Source organism: Talaromyces marneffei, chromosome 4 (genome assembly GCF_009556855.1).
Source record: "Talaromyces marneffei chromosome 4, complete sequence".
NCBI classification, from domain to species: Eukaryota; Fungi; Ascomycota; class Eurotiomycetes; order Eurotiales; family Trichocomaceae; genus Talaromyces; species Talaromyces marneffei.
Genome location: NC_072351.1, coordinates 375,150 through 390,846, shown reverse-complemented (window position 1 = coordinate 390,846; position 15,697 = coordinate 375,150). Strand labels below are relative to the sequence as shown.

At 47.0% G+C, this 15,697-nt stretch overlaps 7 protein-coding genes across 7 annotated transcripts; 3 read left to right on the top strand and 4 right to left on the bottom strand.

Annotated features, from left to right (window-relative positions):
- Positions 1-776: 776 nt before the first annotated feature.
- On the top strand, positions 777-1,901 carry EYB26_005204 (uncharacterized protein; the record flags this gene model as incomplete). Its single annotated transcript, XM_054264494.1, has 4 exons — positions 777-1,178; positions 1,247-1,255; positions 1,312-1,482; positions 1,548-1,901. 4 exons carry the CDS (start codon positions 777-779, stop codon positions 1,899-1,901), a joined length of 936 nt encoding a protein of 311 aa, XP_054120469.1.
- Positions 1,902-4,317: 2,416 nt separating this feature from the next.
- On the top strand, positions 4,318-7,386 carry EYB26_005203 (uncharacterized protein; the record flags this gene model as incomplete). Its single annotated transcript, XM_054264493.1, has 1 exon — positions 4,318-7,386. The coding sequence occupies one exon, from the start codon at positions 4,318-4,320 to the stop codon at positions 7,384-7,386; it is 3,069 nt and encodes a 1,022-aa protein (XP_054120468.1).
- A 389-nt stretch (positions 7,387-7,775) lies between these two features.
- On the bottom strand, positions 7,776-8,702 carry EYB26_005202 (uncharacterized protein; the record flags this gene model as incomplete). Its single annotated transcript, XM_054264492.1, has 2 exons — positions 7,776-8,557; positions 8,630-8,702. The coding sequence occupies 2 exons, from the start codon at positions 8,700-8,702 to the stop codon at positions 7,776-7,778; spliced, it is 855 nt and encodes a 284-aa protein (XP_054120467.1).
- A 328-nt stretch (positions 8,703-9,030) lies between these two features.
- Positions 9,031-9,600, top strand: EYB26_005201 (uncharacterized protein; the record flags this gene model as incomplete). Its single annotated transcript, XM_054264491.1, has 1 exon — positions 9,031-9,600. One exon carries the CDS (start codon positions 9,031-9,033, stop codon positions 9,598-9,600), a length of 570 nt encoding a protein of 189 aa, XP_054120466.1.
- Positions 9,601-9,836: 236 nt separating this feature from the next.
- EYB26_005200 (uncharacterized protein) lies at positions 9,837-10,175 on the bottom strand (the record flags this gene model as incomplete). The annotated part of the gene is made up of 1 exon (XM_054264490.1): positions 9,837-10,175. One exon carries the CDS (start codon positions 10,173-10,175, stop codon positions 9,837-9,839), a length of 339 nt encoding a protein of 112 aa, XP_054120465.1.
- Positions 10,176-11,700: 1,525 nt separating this feature from the next.
- EYB26_005199 (uncharacterized protein) lies at positions 11,701-13,697 on the bottom strand (the record flags this gene model as incomplete). The annotated part of the gene is made up of 6 exons (XM_054264489.1): positions 11,701-11,901; positions 11,955-12,557; positions 12,609-12,989; positions 13,045-13,523; positions 13,578-13,607; positions 13,664-13,697. The coding sequence occupies 6 exons, from the start codon at positions 13,695-13,697 to the stop codon at positions 11,701-11,703; spliced, it is 1,728 nt and encodes a 575-aa protein (XP_054120464.1).
- Positions 13,698-14,086: 389 nt separating this feature from the next.
- Positions 14,087-14,966, bottom strand: EYB26_005198 (uncharacterized protein; the record flags this gene model as incomplete). The annotated part of the gene is made up of 3 exons (XM_054264488.1): positions 14,087-14,210; positions 14,261-14,736; positions 14,802-14,966. The coding sequence occupies 3 exons, from the start codon at positions 14,964-14,966 to the stop codon at positions 14,087-14,089; spliced, it is 765 nt and encodes a 254-aa protein (XP_054120463.1).
- Between the last annotated feature and the right edge of the window lie 731 nt (positions 14,967-15,697).

The window sequence follows — 15,697 nt, the reverse complement described above, 5'->3', positions numbered from 1 at the left end:
TAATCTCATCCGCGGTGTAGCTCATTTTGGAAGCGTGTGAGGTATTGATGCTGGTTTTGTATAATATGGACGGAGCAACCCTGTGATATGATTGGGGATGAGATGGATCTGTAAAGAGAACTAAAAACCAGACGGGGGCCCATTGATATAAAAGAAAAGGCCTCTGAGGCAAAAGTGATTGAGCGTATGCCTAGGGAATCACTGGGAAACTCAGGCAGCAGCTGGCAAACTGTCTTCCTCCTGTACTTCGTGCCATTGTTCTCAACATCCCGGCGGTACAAACCCAAAAGCCAGGCAGCTATGGAATATCAGTCTCCAACATTGCTATCTTCTGAAGTTATCAGGCACAAATCTATAAGATTTAGTCATCGTAGGACTGAGGTCGTCGACCAGTGCAAGTAAGAACTTAGGGCTAACTATCATACGCTAAACCGCTTTTGTTCGGCGCTAAGCCAGTTAGGGCCTGGTAGAAAGAAAACAAAAGAAAACAAGACGAGAAAGGTATGTAGGACAATGCTATCAGTTCGATTGAGAGAGTCATATAGAGTCCGATTCTAGAAACATCATGAATAGCCGATCCACGTAAGCTTGCTCTTGGGTAACTACGTACGTATCTTCAAGGTACCAGGATGATGAGTGGCTGAAGGGCCAAGGTATGCCTCCGCAATATAGCTGCGGGGAAGGCGTCGACGGAATCACGTAATTTCTAAGCTACAGTCAATCCGTACATGTTCATACTCTCTCCTTTCATCTGCCATTGAGCATTATTACGGACAATGTCTCCTGCTCATGGACTCGAAATGCCCCAATTGAGTCGATTACTGACACTAGGTCCCTCACCGCGTAATGTCCGTCTCTTCTCCGCAGCCAGCTGCAGATTCACCTCTCCTCACCCGTCGTTGTCTCGCCGAACAACACCATCGCACCACAAACAATACTCGACAGTTGCGACAAACGTGAAACCACATACAATCGATCCGCGATGGCTGACGAATATCAAACGGCGAATCGGAAAATGTCTCATGTTCGGTTTGAAGCCGGCGCAGGTGGATCAAGCCGGCAGGATATTACAACGTTTGGCTAGGGATTGGAGAGAATTGATTGCTGGGAGTGATGGGTTTTTAACGCATGCGACAAGACGAGCCCTTTTTCGTCGGGATGTTGTGTGGGGGGATATGGTGACTCCATCTTGTTTGAGTATCTACTATCTTCATGGCTGTGACTGATCGTTTGTCTTTTGGGATAGGATTCCATGGTAAGAAAATTGAGACTTGTCACTAAGTTCAGCGGGACCGATTATAGTTTTCTTAGGGTCATATAAACAACGTAGCATATGTACGGTACGCCGAGACAGCACGAGTCAACCTGATGCACAACTACGCGACGAATATCGACCCCGCGCACCAAACAGAATGGATAAATACGGTTGGGAATAAAGGGATCGGCTTAATTCTGCAGAGTATCAAGATAGACTACAAATTTGTCCGTTCTCTTTTTTCTGTCTGTCATGAAAAGGTGGCAGTCCACTAACATGAGCAATGAAACAGCCCATGACATGGCCCGACAAGATCACAGTGTACCACCGACTCACCAAAGACCCATCGGATACACTGAACAAATCATATTTCCAGCAAGAAGCTCTGATCCTGTCCGAATGCAAACAGCGTCCGGCCGCACGAGTCATCGAGCAGAATTATTTGTATGACTACACGCAACTTCGCAAAACGAGTACTGCGCCGGAATTTATACTGCGCCAATTCCAGGAAACATGGGCGTTGCAAGAAGAGAGTAAGAAGCAATGGCAGCAGCAAGTTGCAGGTATCGAGAATGAGGTGCGCAGATTGGAGTTGGAGAGTTGGGATAACCCGGATGCCGTTGAGGATATGGGATCTGCTGGATAGAAATATACAGAGTACATATATACATTGCCGCAAGTAACTAGATATTTGATGTTGATATTTTATACATACAAAGTCGCATATTATTGGCCATAATGCACATGTCACATGGTAGCAATGATTGGTTCATCTAGGTGAAACGTTTCACCTGCACCCTAAACACTGAAGCTAAGCTCGTATGATGACAATCACATGAGGAACGAATCTGCAGCTACCTCTTAGACCGACACTACTGTACGGCGTACTCTATCACGAATACAGAGGATGGAGTACACGATGCATTTTCCTACGTACTCTGTACGGAGAAGTAGAGTCTTACTACGTAGTTTGATCCAGTACTCCGTACGAAGTAAATATAGAATTAAGCTGCCTAATTCATGATTGGTTCCAATATTCTCCTCGACCAACCAACCAAACGCTGGTGATCTGCGGTTTCTGTCCGGCCGGAACCAGAAAGTCAACCTCGGCCCCTCAAATACATAGTGGGTAATCATGATACATAAGATGCATGATTTTTTTTTTTGCAATTCTTTTCAGACCTTTTCTTGTTGCGCTGTTCGAACATCATGCAAGGACGATCATGTTTATTACCCCTCTTATCGGTTCATCCTTCGACTGAGCCCGAGGCGAATTTGCAATTTTTGCTAGTACTACATATTCCCATAATACTACCATTGTAGAACCAGAACATATTGGCCCTCTGCCGGGATGATATTATTAAAAAGATATATCACATCTGGCATGCATTGAAGAAATAATCGTACGAACTTATGAAGAAGAATCCGTGTGAGACTATTGGTGAATTAAATGTCTCTTGCGGGAAGTCTGTTGGTCTGCTAACTACTATGAGAGTAGGCGTGCGTGGATAACGAACGTATTGGTATTTATCGCGCGGGAAGATTATGGTTTGTTACAATGCCTTAATACACGAAGTGTCTCTATGGACTCGATTGCATGACCCATTGGGTAGATATACAGAGTAGATGTCGCTGGAAGAAGAATTTGTTCGTTTATCTTCTCTTATTAGGCAATCGTCTCTTCAAAGAACTAGTGGTGAAATAAAACCCGCTCCAAACGGTCGAATACTCTATCTATGCAAACGAAACGTCTCTGTCCTACCTGAATACATAGTAGTAGACCGAAGCAGGACAGTTGTCCCTCTCCATAGTACCAGACATGCTGCGCATCTTGCTCCAAGTCTATGTGCGGGGGGATTGTGGAGTTATTGTATGAATATCAGATGCAGAGGAGATCTTCACCGATACTGAATAGAGCACGTCGTGTTTGGCATGCGATCGCCTGTCAATGTTTGACGATCATTAGTGAGACTGCATGAGAATGTGCCAAGCGCATCAAGGATTACATATATCACAGACTGCGGAATGTTGTCCTACATGAGTCTGCAGAAGGGATATTATATGACTACAGTATATATATTTATGTACGAAGAAATACATAGTGGTGGTAGTATGTCCATCTCGTATCATTACATTGAAAAATACGTAGTGCCCTGTAGTAGATGTACTACTGTACCGTGGGTTCGGATCGAGGCTTGTTTGGAAATGTGCAGAAAGTTGAAAAACAAGAAAATCAACGCTGGCACAATCCGCCCTCTCATTGGCCAGTCCGCCTGACGATCGACGGTTCTCGCCCAATGCGGAATAGCCCTCTGCATCAGCCAACCTAATTTCCTCGACTGAGGACCTTTTAGGGCGCGCGCTTTACCGCTTCGGACCAAGTGCATACAGATGAGCGTCCCGGTCGGGTAATTTACGCAGCGCTAGTATTTGGTAGTAATCGGCCTTTGGCTCTGTGTGCGTACATTCTGGTGACTCAGGCCGATCAGCCACACCCAGCCCAGCCGAAAACTTCTTCTTTCCTCCTCTTTGCCTAGCAATACCTAACTTACTATGTATAGGGTGCCAATCGGATTGCACCACCTCACGAACGCTTCCTGTTTTTTGACAACTGTACTCTACAGGCACTACAGTAGACTGGACTTGCCCATGTAATACTATGTAATTCATCAGACCAATCACCTAATGCTAATAGTCAGTGGCTCCGTTTGTACTTTGCAGTTATTGTTTCAATTTTTGCTGGGTCTTGGCAAATCCGTTTTTTCCGCCGTGTCGCCTTCCGACCATCACATCCCTTCTGTCCTTTCGCTCTAGCCTAAATTAATTTCCTTCCTCTCACTTCCACCTCTCTCTATCCCATATCTTCTTCTTCCCACCACCACCACCACCATCCTCGCGGAGGAATCTCACAATACATATTATCCTCAGTATATATTCGCAACCGTGCGATCGACCAATTTATTCCCCCTCCACCATTTATCCTACATTGCCTGGTCCCTAGTCCTTGGCTGCTCGCTCGCCAAGCTGACTCGGTGCTGGGCTCTAACGCCGTTCGCTCGTCCATGCCACGCCCTGCCGTAGCGGCTCGAAGAGGTCATCACAGCAACAACAACAATAACACCAGCAGTGTCAATGGTAGCGGTCGCAATGAAAATGGTCATGCCGTCAATGGAAAGCGCTTAAACAAACAAAAGTCATCGACTCATCTGAACGGCAATGCCAGTGGCAGCAGTACTTTGCACTCCGCCCCCCATCTCGATCTTCGTTCATCCGGCGATTCGTCGGTCGTGACAACTTCAAGGGCAGACGCTGCAGCGACCGATGGACTCAAGGGCGACGGTGCCGACCACGTTTATACAAACGGCACCGATCACAAAACGAATAGCGATATGGCGTACGGACACTCCAATGGTGCTGCTTCGGCAGATTGCGGATCAGCTTCCTCCAAGCCGGTATCATCCTCCAAACGCAACAATTCATCAACTGTAAATCCTTTTCTGTTGGCTTCGACAATTCTCCGGTCGTGCCCTCTGTACGATACCATCGCCATCTTGATCTTCCTTTTACAGCTACCCCCGATCGTTCTTACTTTGGTTCAATTTCTATTTGCCTCTTTGACCTTTATGCCTCCCGGCGGTGGACATGGCTCGTTTACTTCGAATTTTGACATTTTCCAAGGACCAGCCGGTACGCCTTCTTTTGGGACCATGATCGCCATGGATGGATTTTGTCTTTTACTTTGGGGTCTCTTTATGTGGACTTGGGCTCAGAATTTTGCCTTGGATTTGGCTCATGTTCAGGTTGCCATTACCCTCGGAGGCGGCGGCTCAGGTAAAAATGGCGGTGTCAATGCGTTCTGTGTCGGTACAGTGTTACTTTTGCATATCGTCAGAAGTAAAGGCATACAGGACTTTGTCATCGGCCATTTATCATCCGCCCAACTAATTAGCCCGGATATTTTATCGCGATGGTCTCACTTGGTTCCCCAAGAGTTTAGAAGGATGGAGCCACAAACATCACCAAGTTGGCTGAGAAGTTTACTTGCTATTCACATTTTAGCACAGGCTGGGACCGCCATGGCAAGACGATCGATGGCTCGAAATCGAACGCCCCAACCGTCTCGTTCCGGAAAACGCATCGACGCCGAGGCCTCCGCTGGATCACAGGCTCAGATTGATTCAGCATTTGAGTCGACGGCAAGCATGACTTCTTATGGCGTGGATGGTTCCATATCAGGTCCGTCTGCGTTGAAAGAGAGTAGGGAGCGACTTCAAAACGCCAAAAAAAGAAGAAGACAGGCAAATCAGGTTCGAAGTAGGCAGCCATTTTGGGCTGCACTTGCAAGCACCAAGGTTACCGTTATGAGAGAATATGAACATTCTAGAGCTGTTTCGAAAACTACCCGCGGCCTTCCGATGACCGAGGATGATCTACAGGGAATAACACTTGACGATGGTCTGGTTTGGATCACCAGCGTGGACAGTTCGACAATCAAGTTTGCCGCTGGTGAATTTGCTACTGCCGAAGACAATTCGAATTCGACTAGATGTGAAAATGGACAATTGGAAAGCAACGAGGTGGAACCGTTCTACGTATGTGTCAACGGAGCATTATGGGCTACAACCAACATGTGCAAGGTCACCGATGGACCCAAGGGCTCCAGCGCTGTTCAGTGGAGGGGCGAGATTTCTGGATTAGCTCCAAACTGTGCTTACACATGCTCCTTTGTACGGAACGACACCGACGAAGAAATCTGCTCTCTTAGCGTCAAGACACCCGCAGCACCAGACACAGATCAGAGTACTATTTCCATGATGCCAACTCCGCCTCGTCCTTTCCATCGACCTTCTTCACCGACCACAACATTGAGGAATTCGATTGCCAACGCGGAAGCAAAGCTGAACGAAAAGCGCTCTCGTTTGAAAAGGGCCAAAGGTGATCACAAGATTTCCATATCCCGCGTCAAGAAGGAAGTAGACAATTTCAACCATCGACTAAGCAGTGGAAGTGACGAAAACAAACAAAAACAACGATCATTACAACTAGAACGAAATATCCGCCAGACCGAGGAAGCCACAGCCGCTCTTGAATCACAACTTGGCAGTTTGGACAAGATACCCGAGGAGGAGCTTGAAGAGTGGCAGAAGCAAAAGGATGAATTTGATCAGGAAATGGAACGACTAAAATCCGCCAAAGAAGAACTGTTGAACGCTCGTACGTCCGTTTCCCGTGACCTTGCTACTCTTGAATCCGATCTCGCCACGGCAGTTCAAAAACGCGACCGACTGCAAAGCCGCAAGACCCGTCTTAACGAACAATATGAGAGAATCATTTCTGCCAACGCTCAGGGTCTGAACGAACGAGAACGACGAGCCGCAGAGCAGTTCGCTCGGGAGCAGGAGCAAGCCAAGATCGAGGCCAATTTCAATGAGCAGCTAGCAAGTATCAGCCGGGCCGTACAAGATTATCAACTGCGCACGACTCAGTTGTGGCAGCAAGCGTCCAGCATTGAACAAGCGATACAACAGCAGCAGCAACAAATGCTTTTTGAGACTGGACCTTTGACCCCCGAGGGAATACTTCCTGGAACTCGTCATCTGTCGGAAGAAGGGGACGAGGATGAAGAGGACGAGCTAGATATCGGCCCATCCATCAATAATTTGACCATTACACCAGCCAACAGTCGGTCAATATTGGGTGCAAGCTTCTCGGCGCTTAGGTCTAGCCCCCAGACATCTTCCTCGTTTCTTGCTGGCTCGACGTCTCAAACTGCCAGTCCGTTACAAGCTACACTTCAGCAGCCAACCGGATACCAAGCATCGCCTCGTGTGAGCGTGAACAACTATTTTGGAGGACGTGATTTCGCTTACCGAGGTCGCTCAGCTTCCAATCGCTCGGCACGTAGCAGCTTGTACGCTGACCTTGATCTCGATATCAACCGGTATCTGCTTGATCCGGTTGATCGTCTCAGTTTCGGATCCGATGGCAAAGGTCATACCAGCCCGACTTATGGTCCTATCGGTAGTCTGTTTACGCGCGCCGGAAGTCGTGGTAGTGGAGGCAGCAGTGGTAACAGCGGAAGCGGCAGTGGAAGCGGTAGTCCTCGTTCTACCCGGGCAGAGGGACTGTAATCAGTCATTTTGCACGCGGCGACCGGTCGATCGATCCGATCCTATTGAGTTTCGTTCTGGATAGTCTGGTCTTGTTATCTTTTCTGTGCTTAGTATGATGATCCTGCGGAATGAACTTTTCGTCCTTCCTGCTGGTCGATCAGTACTGCAATTGGTTAATAACTGTGGCATCATCCACAATGACAAATTTGAAGGGGATGACTCCACATATGTATGTACTTTTTGACTAGATAGATAGATAGATCAGCTCAACGGCAGCCTCGGAGCTTTGAATAAAAAAGAATCCTGCCTGTTTATGATTTGTTTGTCTTGGCAGATGTATATCTATTCGTTGGGGGATATCTAATACTATACACTATTTATACATAAATTTCAACCTCCAAGATGTATCACGACGTCTCCTCGCCCATGCCCCAAAACCGGGTATCAGCATACATCAAACAAAAATCCTCTCTTGTATGCCGCTTCCCTTCATCCAAGGCATTTGGACCAGGTGCTATTATCCGCTTCACATTCCCAAGCACAATCATATGATCATACACCTGCACCGATTTCTCAGGTAGATATTCACATTCAAGTATAAATGTGAAATCCTCCTCGAGTTTATTATCGTCACATATCGTTTCGTTGTCGTTGTCGTTGTTATTAATCCGCCTTCGAATCAGCTGCGGTAATATTGTAGACCCCCCATTATTATCCATCTCACCATGCTCGATGTATTCGAATCGATCCAAATCAACATTGACATTGCCCCTCGAAAAATTCCGCGCTAACCGCGCCATTGATGCAGTGGGCGCGAGTAAATGGACTAAAAATCGTCCTGAGGATTGTATTGCGGCGAGTGTCTCGGAGGGTTGGCGTACGTTGAATGTTATTATTGGTTTTGGGTGGAGGGTTACGGTGTTGAAGGAGGAAACTGTCATTCCTCTGGGAATTGGTTTTTGGTTTGTGGTTGGTGAGGGTGAGGAGGCGGTGACGATGGCAACGGGGTGCGGGATGCAGCGCATGAGGAGACGGATCTTGTGGGATATGGAGGACTCGGTCTGTTGTTGTGATAATGGTGGTGGTGGTGGTGTTGAGTGGTTGTGTTTGGAGAGGTTGGAGGTGGTTGTTGAGAAGGGGCGATGTGGACATATTGATGTTGCAGGTGGTTGATGTGTCAATTGTGAGTCTGTGACAGAAATATATTAGCTTTTATAAGCCATGAGAACACCAAGGCTTGCATCAATGGCATGCCACTTACTACTGAGTTCATATAATATTTGTCTTTGCGCTGCTCGTCGCACGGAAAGCTGCAGCGATGTGAGGAGCTTCATTCTGCTCGGCAATGTCGACGCATGAGAATTATCTCAGGATGGGGGGTAAAATTTCCTTCTAAAGTGTCTATCGAATCATCGTATCGTGCTCTTGTCTGTCTAATTGTTGTGAATATCTTTGTCGTGATCGAAAATGATATCGATCAAGTTAAGGTCGGTTTAACCAATTCGAGTTAGTGTGAGATTACATAAGGCAAACCTTAAATTATCTCGACCTCCGCAAGATTTGTCGGACTTCCGCAACCTCACCATCACGACTCTTGTCAGCGTCAAAACATCAGGTGTACAATAGAACGAGGACGAACAAATACAGATCGATTGGAGCGTCATGTCGCTCAACACCTCCTTTCGCCGTGCTACATCCAGCGCCGGCCCCTCCAAGACTCTCCTCAAATCCACATCCTCAACATCTCCATCAACATACATCTGCACTCAATGCAGACACGCAAGTCTGCTCCGCCGCCCTAAACGACCCTACACATTCACGCAACTCATCGCCCTCTCAGACGGAAGCACATTCGTGCACCGCACCACCTCTCCAACACCCGTCTACCGCTCAACCCGTGATACACGCAACTCCCTACTCTGGAATCCGACAAGTAAGAAACTATTGACCGTCGAGGACGACGAGGCTGGGCGGCTGGCTGCTTTCCGTGCGAAGTTCGGAAGGAGTTTTGATGCCGTTGGGACCGCTGCGGAGGAGGCCGCTGCTGCTGCTGGAGGAGCACCCAAACCGACGGGCCAGAATATTGAGATGAAACAAGCGCAAGATGCGGCGGCGGACGCTGCGGCTGAAAAGGCAATTGCGCAGGAGGAGGCAGAGTTACAGGAAGAGGAGGATAGTTTGTTGGATTTGATTAGTTCGTTTGGGCAGGAGGAGAATGGGAAGAAGAAATAGGAGTGTTTATTTCTGCATACAAGGTATTCCGACAGGCTGTCAGTGACAATACTGCAAATTTGTCCGGCATTCATGGTTTATTTTCTTTTCCTTTTTTTTACGCTTCAGAATTCAATGTATATTAGAATCAATATCCGATTTTATCTTTTTTGATGTCTCCCCCCTTTCTCGACCACCAATGCCCAAATGCTCCGCATTAACTCCAATATACTTCGTCGATTCATGGTCTCACAAAATCAGAACTCAAACTCATACTCAGCCGTTGCACTAGACCTCGAGCCAGAGGCAGCTTCACGCGGCCAATTGTTGAGAGCATTGACATCGATCACCTTTCTAGCACGACCCCTACTGCTACGTCCACGAGCACTATCGAGTTCCTCCAGTTCATAGGACCCCTGATCATCCCCTGCAGCTCGTGCAGGATTATAATGAAAGGTCCGTCGAGCCCTGGGATTTGTGTTGCGAAGCCATCGTCCAACAGGTGTGCAGAATATAGTCGCGAGGAACCATATGAAACATATGATTCCAAAGGTGACTTTGGCGAAGTAGTTGAACGCTTCGCCTCCTTCCGCCATTTTGTCTATATTTCTTCTTGTTCTTTTAGATTGGGTTGATGATAGTCTGATATCTGGGTGTTGATGTTTGTTGTGTTCAGTCAGGGTTTTCTGTTTGAATGCTGTTCACAATGATCAAACATAATACCCCATCGATATATAAGGTTACTTGTTGACTCTTTGTGTTGCATTGCTTCCGTCTTTTCCCATCTTAATATTCTGTTTTTGGTACCTTTAGGGCAGGTATGATCCAAGGATTCGAGGAAAGGACTGGTGATTGGCGATGACATTGCTGTTTCTCAGCATATATACCTAGGTAAGCTGGAAATTTAGACTTCTGAAGAAACAAATGCTTTCTTGCTTGACCAAAATATAAGTCTGGGAGGAATTGTCCAGCTATTTATGCTTGAAATCCTACTCTCAGTAAATTGAAACCGAACAAACAAACAGAAATCTCTTTCCTAGCTATATCCCAAAGCCTCTTTCAACGTTTTTTACCTTAGTATGAAACAAAGATGGCATGAGCTGGCGGAACAATGTGAGATTTACGCCTGAACAAATCACAGGTCATGCAGCATATTGGAATATTTTATATGTGAATAGCTTTACTGATAGAAGCACAGATAGACTGTTGAAGACACACAAATCAGAGTTAAGAAAGGAATGATCTTTTATTTCCAAAGAAAGTCGAATCAATCCCATAACAGACCATGCTGAGTACAGGTTTCCAAGGTTATCACAAAGCTCCATCCAATCCTTCGACCTCCAATGTGGTGCCAATGCTATCCATCCATTGAATAAAATACCATACTAGTGGTACGAATGCCAGATATCATGGTAAGAACTGGCCTGAACTGATATGGGTTCGACGACGGCTCACCCTCCTCCGACTTCTCCGTTGAAATCGTATTGGAGGTCCGCGATGGACGTCAGCTGGTCGCGGAATCGGAGGCTTGCACCATATGGCTCGAAAGAATCTGTAACAGACATACCCTGCGACGAACGACAGGCCGAAGAAGATCAAGAAAGGGAAGAGAATGAATCCCAAAATGTCGGATAGGGTGAGGTATCTAGGTCGTTGAATCACTATATCCTTTTGTTCGAGAGGGTTTCTTGTTATTTGTAAATCTGCATAGCAGTACAGGAAGCGATATGTAAGAGGATAAAAGAGTAATAATGATTATTGCTATTTTCTCTCTATTTATAATAAACTATTTCAACTCTTTGTGCTTATTTACATCTTTCTCCATCAGGATTGCTGTTCTTGGTACCGCCGGGCATTCTACAAGGAGTACCCCGACTATGTAGGTGAGGACCGGTGATTGCCGTTGATAAGTTGCCATGTTGCCTTTGATATGACGTGAATAGCTCCAATAATGAAAGAGTAAATCACAAGTTCTATAACAGTTTTTACTACAGGAAAACTGCTAGGCTTTGTCCATATTACAACCACGGCAAAACCCGTCAGAAATAAAACTATTCAAAAGAAAGAAAATGTCATAGCAGTAAATGGTATACTGAGTACAGGTATATCGAAAAGCTCCATCTAATGAGTCTCCTCTACCGCCACGGCGGCAGCAACAGCAGCAGCCCTTTCTTCATTAGCATCTGTTTGCGCAGAATCACTATTAGACTCGGCTGCCACTGGTTCTTCGCCTCCGTGATTCTCCGGATGGGGCGGGTACAATGGGTTCCCTTCTTCTCCGGCATCAAGTTGCAGCAGAAAGCTCTCCCATAGTTCAATCAACTAGACGAAAGTCAGAAGTTAACGTGCAAACTGTGTATTATCAAATGGCTTACCTCTTTCTGAGCCTCGACAGCTCCTTCCAAGAATGTTTCCACACCCGACTTGAAATCCTCCACCTTCTCCTTCTCAAATCTCTCCAACTCATTCCTCATCAGTCGGCCCATATCCTCAAACAATAATCGGCTTTGATGGACCTTGCGCTCTGCATCAGCCACATCAGCATTGATCTGGTTGATACGATCTTGTTGCGATTTTCCCTGACGAAGCAGCTTTTCTTGCGTGTGTCTTCTCTTCTGAAGCTCTGCCTCTGCTGCATGCCAGCTGTGGAACGACTTTTGTCGCTGTGAGAAAGCCGTCTTGATACTGCCAATAAGTCGGATATATTCGTCAATCGTAATTCCTAAAGTAAGCACGTCTTGTTGCGCCTGTCGCTCATAGAGTTCACGTATCCGCAGTTGGAGCTCCGAGAGACCTTCTAGTGGGCCTGAAAGAACCGGGGACAGCTCGACTGCCGCTAAAGCATGGAGAGAAGCGGAAAAGTCACCGGCGGCCTCGGCGAGACCCTTTCGCTGAGCAACAACGGTGTCGATAGCTTTCATTAATGCCTTGAGCTGGTTCTCCAAGGCATCGAGATAGAGTTTGCGGTCATGGAACCACTAGACGATGTCAACTAATAGCCTTGCAACAGATGAAAACCGAATACCTACATCATCATGTTCAATGAACTTGCCACCTCCGCCAACGGAAATACCCAAGGAGCTAAGCATGCCTTTGCTCTGACCCAAATCAGGCTCGCGATTCTCCTTGTTCTTCACGTCTATGCCAAAGGTCTCGCTCTCCAGGAAGATCTTGAGGTCTGCATCGTGCTGAAGAATAGGATGCGCTGCAATCTTGTTAATCATGCGCTCCAAGGCAGCTCTCCGAGATTCTACAAAGTTGGTATCAAAGCGCCCAACGGCTTGTTTCTCTGGTGGAGGGGGAACGACGACACCGGGGTTATTGCTGTGTAGTTGATTGTAGATCCACAAAAAGTCTCTGTACCGGCGACTGACTTCGAACTCAGGTTGGCGGTATGCTTTTGATGTAGTCTACACTGCCATTAGACTTGACATAATTTCGCAGACGTATGGTTCGGAAACTCACCTTGGTACGGATCTGATATACGATATGACTGCTAGTCAAATCGCCAACCTTGTGAGGGTCGCCCACTGTAATGTTAAACGTGGGTTTCGCAGCTTGTTCAACACTTATACTAGGCTGAGTCTGTCTCTTCTGCGGCCCCTCAGCACCTGGAAACTGAACCGGCGGTGGGTTAACGGTACGTTGCTGTTCATCGCTCCGGTCGACGGGTGCTCCAGCCGACGATTGCGCCGAAGAATAAGCTGGTTGCGCAACTCGTGGGCCGACTGTTTCTTTGAGTGGTGGTGTGGGTGCCTCTTCTGTTATTGTTGATTCTCCTAGTGGTCCAAGAGGATCTGATGTGTCGTCGACAGCCTCCAGTTTGGTGACTTGCGCATTGACTTTTCGCGATGTTCTGGGTCCGCGGCGAACGGGTGATTGAGGGCCAGCTAAGGTTTCGTGTGTCGTCGTTTGGGTGGTTGTAGTAGATGTTGTTGTGCTCTCTGTAGGATTTTTTTAACAAATTTCCCTACACCTTCCATAAGAGGGTGGCTTACCAGTCGGTCTTGTCGAGGTCGAAGGCTCGTCTGGACAACACGTTATCAGTATCAACGGTCTCAATGCATGGCGGGTAGCTACCTACCACCCCAAGGGGATTCGCCGCCGTCCAAATCCATGGTCAAATCAAATCGCGATTATCTTAAACGCCGGGAGATTAAGTGATGAACAACTGGCAATGGGAGTTCAAGGAGTTCGAGCGGACCTTTGGATGACGGAAGTCGGGGCTATGTGGAGATGGCGGCTTCCAGGCGGAGGCTCGTGGTTGGCCCACAGGCAGCCGCATATTGACATCTGTTATGATCCATCTAAGTCGAATTCCTATCTTTATTTATTCAGATCTGGCGGATAATATTGCATGTCAAACTTCACGTTATTGAGAATAATTTCAATTACAGCGTCCCAAGTAGCTATATATTCAGATACTACGGGTGTTGTAAAGTCCCAGGAGAATAATCTCCGCTAGTCCTCATAACTACTCATGCATCATTTGTTTCCTCATGTGCGCTTATTTTGTCTTGTTGATATCCCATGGGAGCCCCAATTTGTGCATCTCCACGGCAAGTTGGAAGAGCCAGTCCAGACTCTCGCACTGAGTCTTTGCCTTGGCCGGAGTATCACCCCAGACATAGCTAAAAGGTCAGTACTTTGAATTCCGCTATGAGGACATCGACAAACTTACATTCCATGACGACGAACCAACACCGCATAAGTATCCGGGTTGGCATTGATGGCTCTCTCAAGCCCTTCGGTAAGGTCCTCCTCGAAAGGGGTGTTTTCAATAATAGGAATTCGCAGCGTATCGTGATAGTTGTGCATTCCCTTTCCTTTTCCTTTGGGAATACCCTTAATCTGCTCGATATTGCTGATCTCGAAGTAGCCCTCCTTTCCGTATTCGCGCTCCACCAACAATGTCACAAGCACAGCCCATTGAGAGTGTGTATGGATGCAGCATCCGGCCCCGCGCTCGAATGCCGTGAGGAATAAAGGCGTACAGTCGGATGGCTTTAAGTTCTTGGGTTTGCGGATATATTTCCTCTCGGAAGGTGGGTATTTGGGGGTCGGGAACTGCATCACGAACATATTTTCAGGCTGTATCAACTCCTTTTGCACGCCGGATGGGGCAATGAAAATGTGATCGCCATGACGAATGGACGTCTGCAAAAACCGATGTTAGCAAATCTACCAAGAGAAAAAAAAAGCGATCTTGTCGCAACACTTACCCCGCCTCCAGTGCCAGTGACCCATCCCCAAGTGTAGAACTTCCGGCACATCTCTGGGATCAGGTTTGCTGGATGTTGGGGATCTGAGGACTGTATAAGATGGTCATTGTTGTCCTCATTTTCATGGCCATTCGCAACGGCGACTTGATTAGTAGCTTCTGCCATGTTGCCAGAGTTCTTTAATTGAATTGATGGTTGTAAATATTCAAATCAGGAGTTGAATCTCGAAATTCTTTTTGACGCGGGGCATGCTGTCGCAATCGCCCGCCATCATTGGCCAATCCAATCGCAACAAGGAAGGCACAACGGAGGGTCGAGGGTGACATATGATTGGCCGTTGGTCAATAGACACAGTTTCTGAGCTCCTATGGTGGAGAGTCGCTCACATACGGAGTAATAATAATAATTGCAAGGCGCTCTTTCCGGCCAGCGCACATACTAATACTAATTGCCACGTATCCCACGGAAAGGACGCCTCGTGGTGGATAGTGGAGTGACACCTATACAACACTGACTGTAGTGGCAAATAGCAATGTGTCCAGTGTCCAAAGATGCTGCTCATCAAACAACGTGCGGAGAAGACTAAGTACGGCTGGGCTAAACCGAGTGGAGTAAGCGTTCAATGTATGGAATCTAAGGTCTGGATTCGATACGCCGCATCTTAAATAAAGTATTCTTCTGGCAAATCATGCAAACGAGAGTTGCATAGAGTCGTCCTGGTTAATGGTAATCGTACAATGGAACAATCCACAAATATCATCATTCGAAGGGGAAAAAAGACCAGGAAACAAGGAGGGAAGGAGTGACAAGAAACACAAAAGGAAGGTGGATTAGATAATCGAAGCTAATCCCAAAGGATCCACGGAAGCTCACGCAACGAACGAACCAGTGAGAAG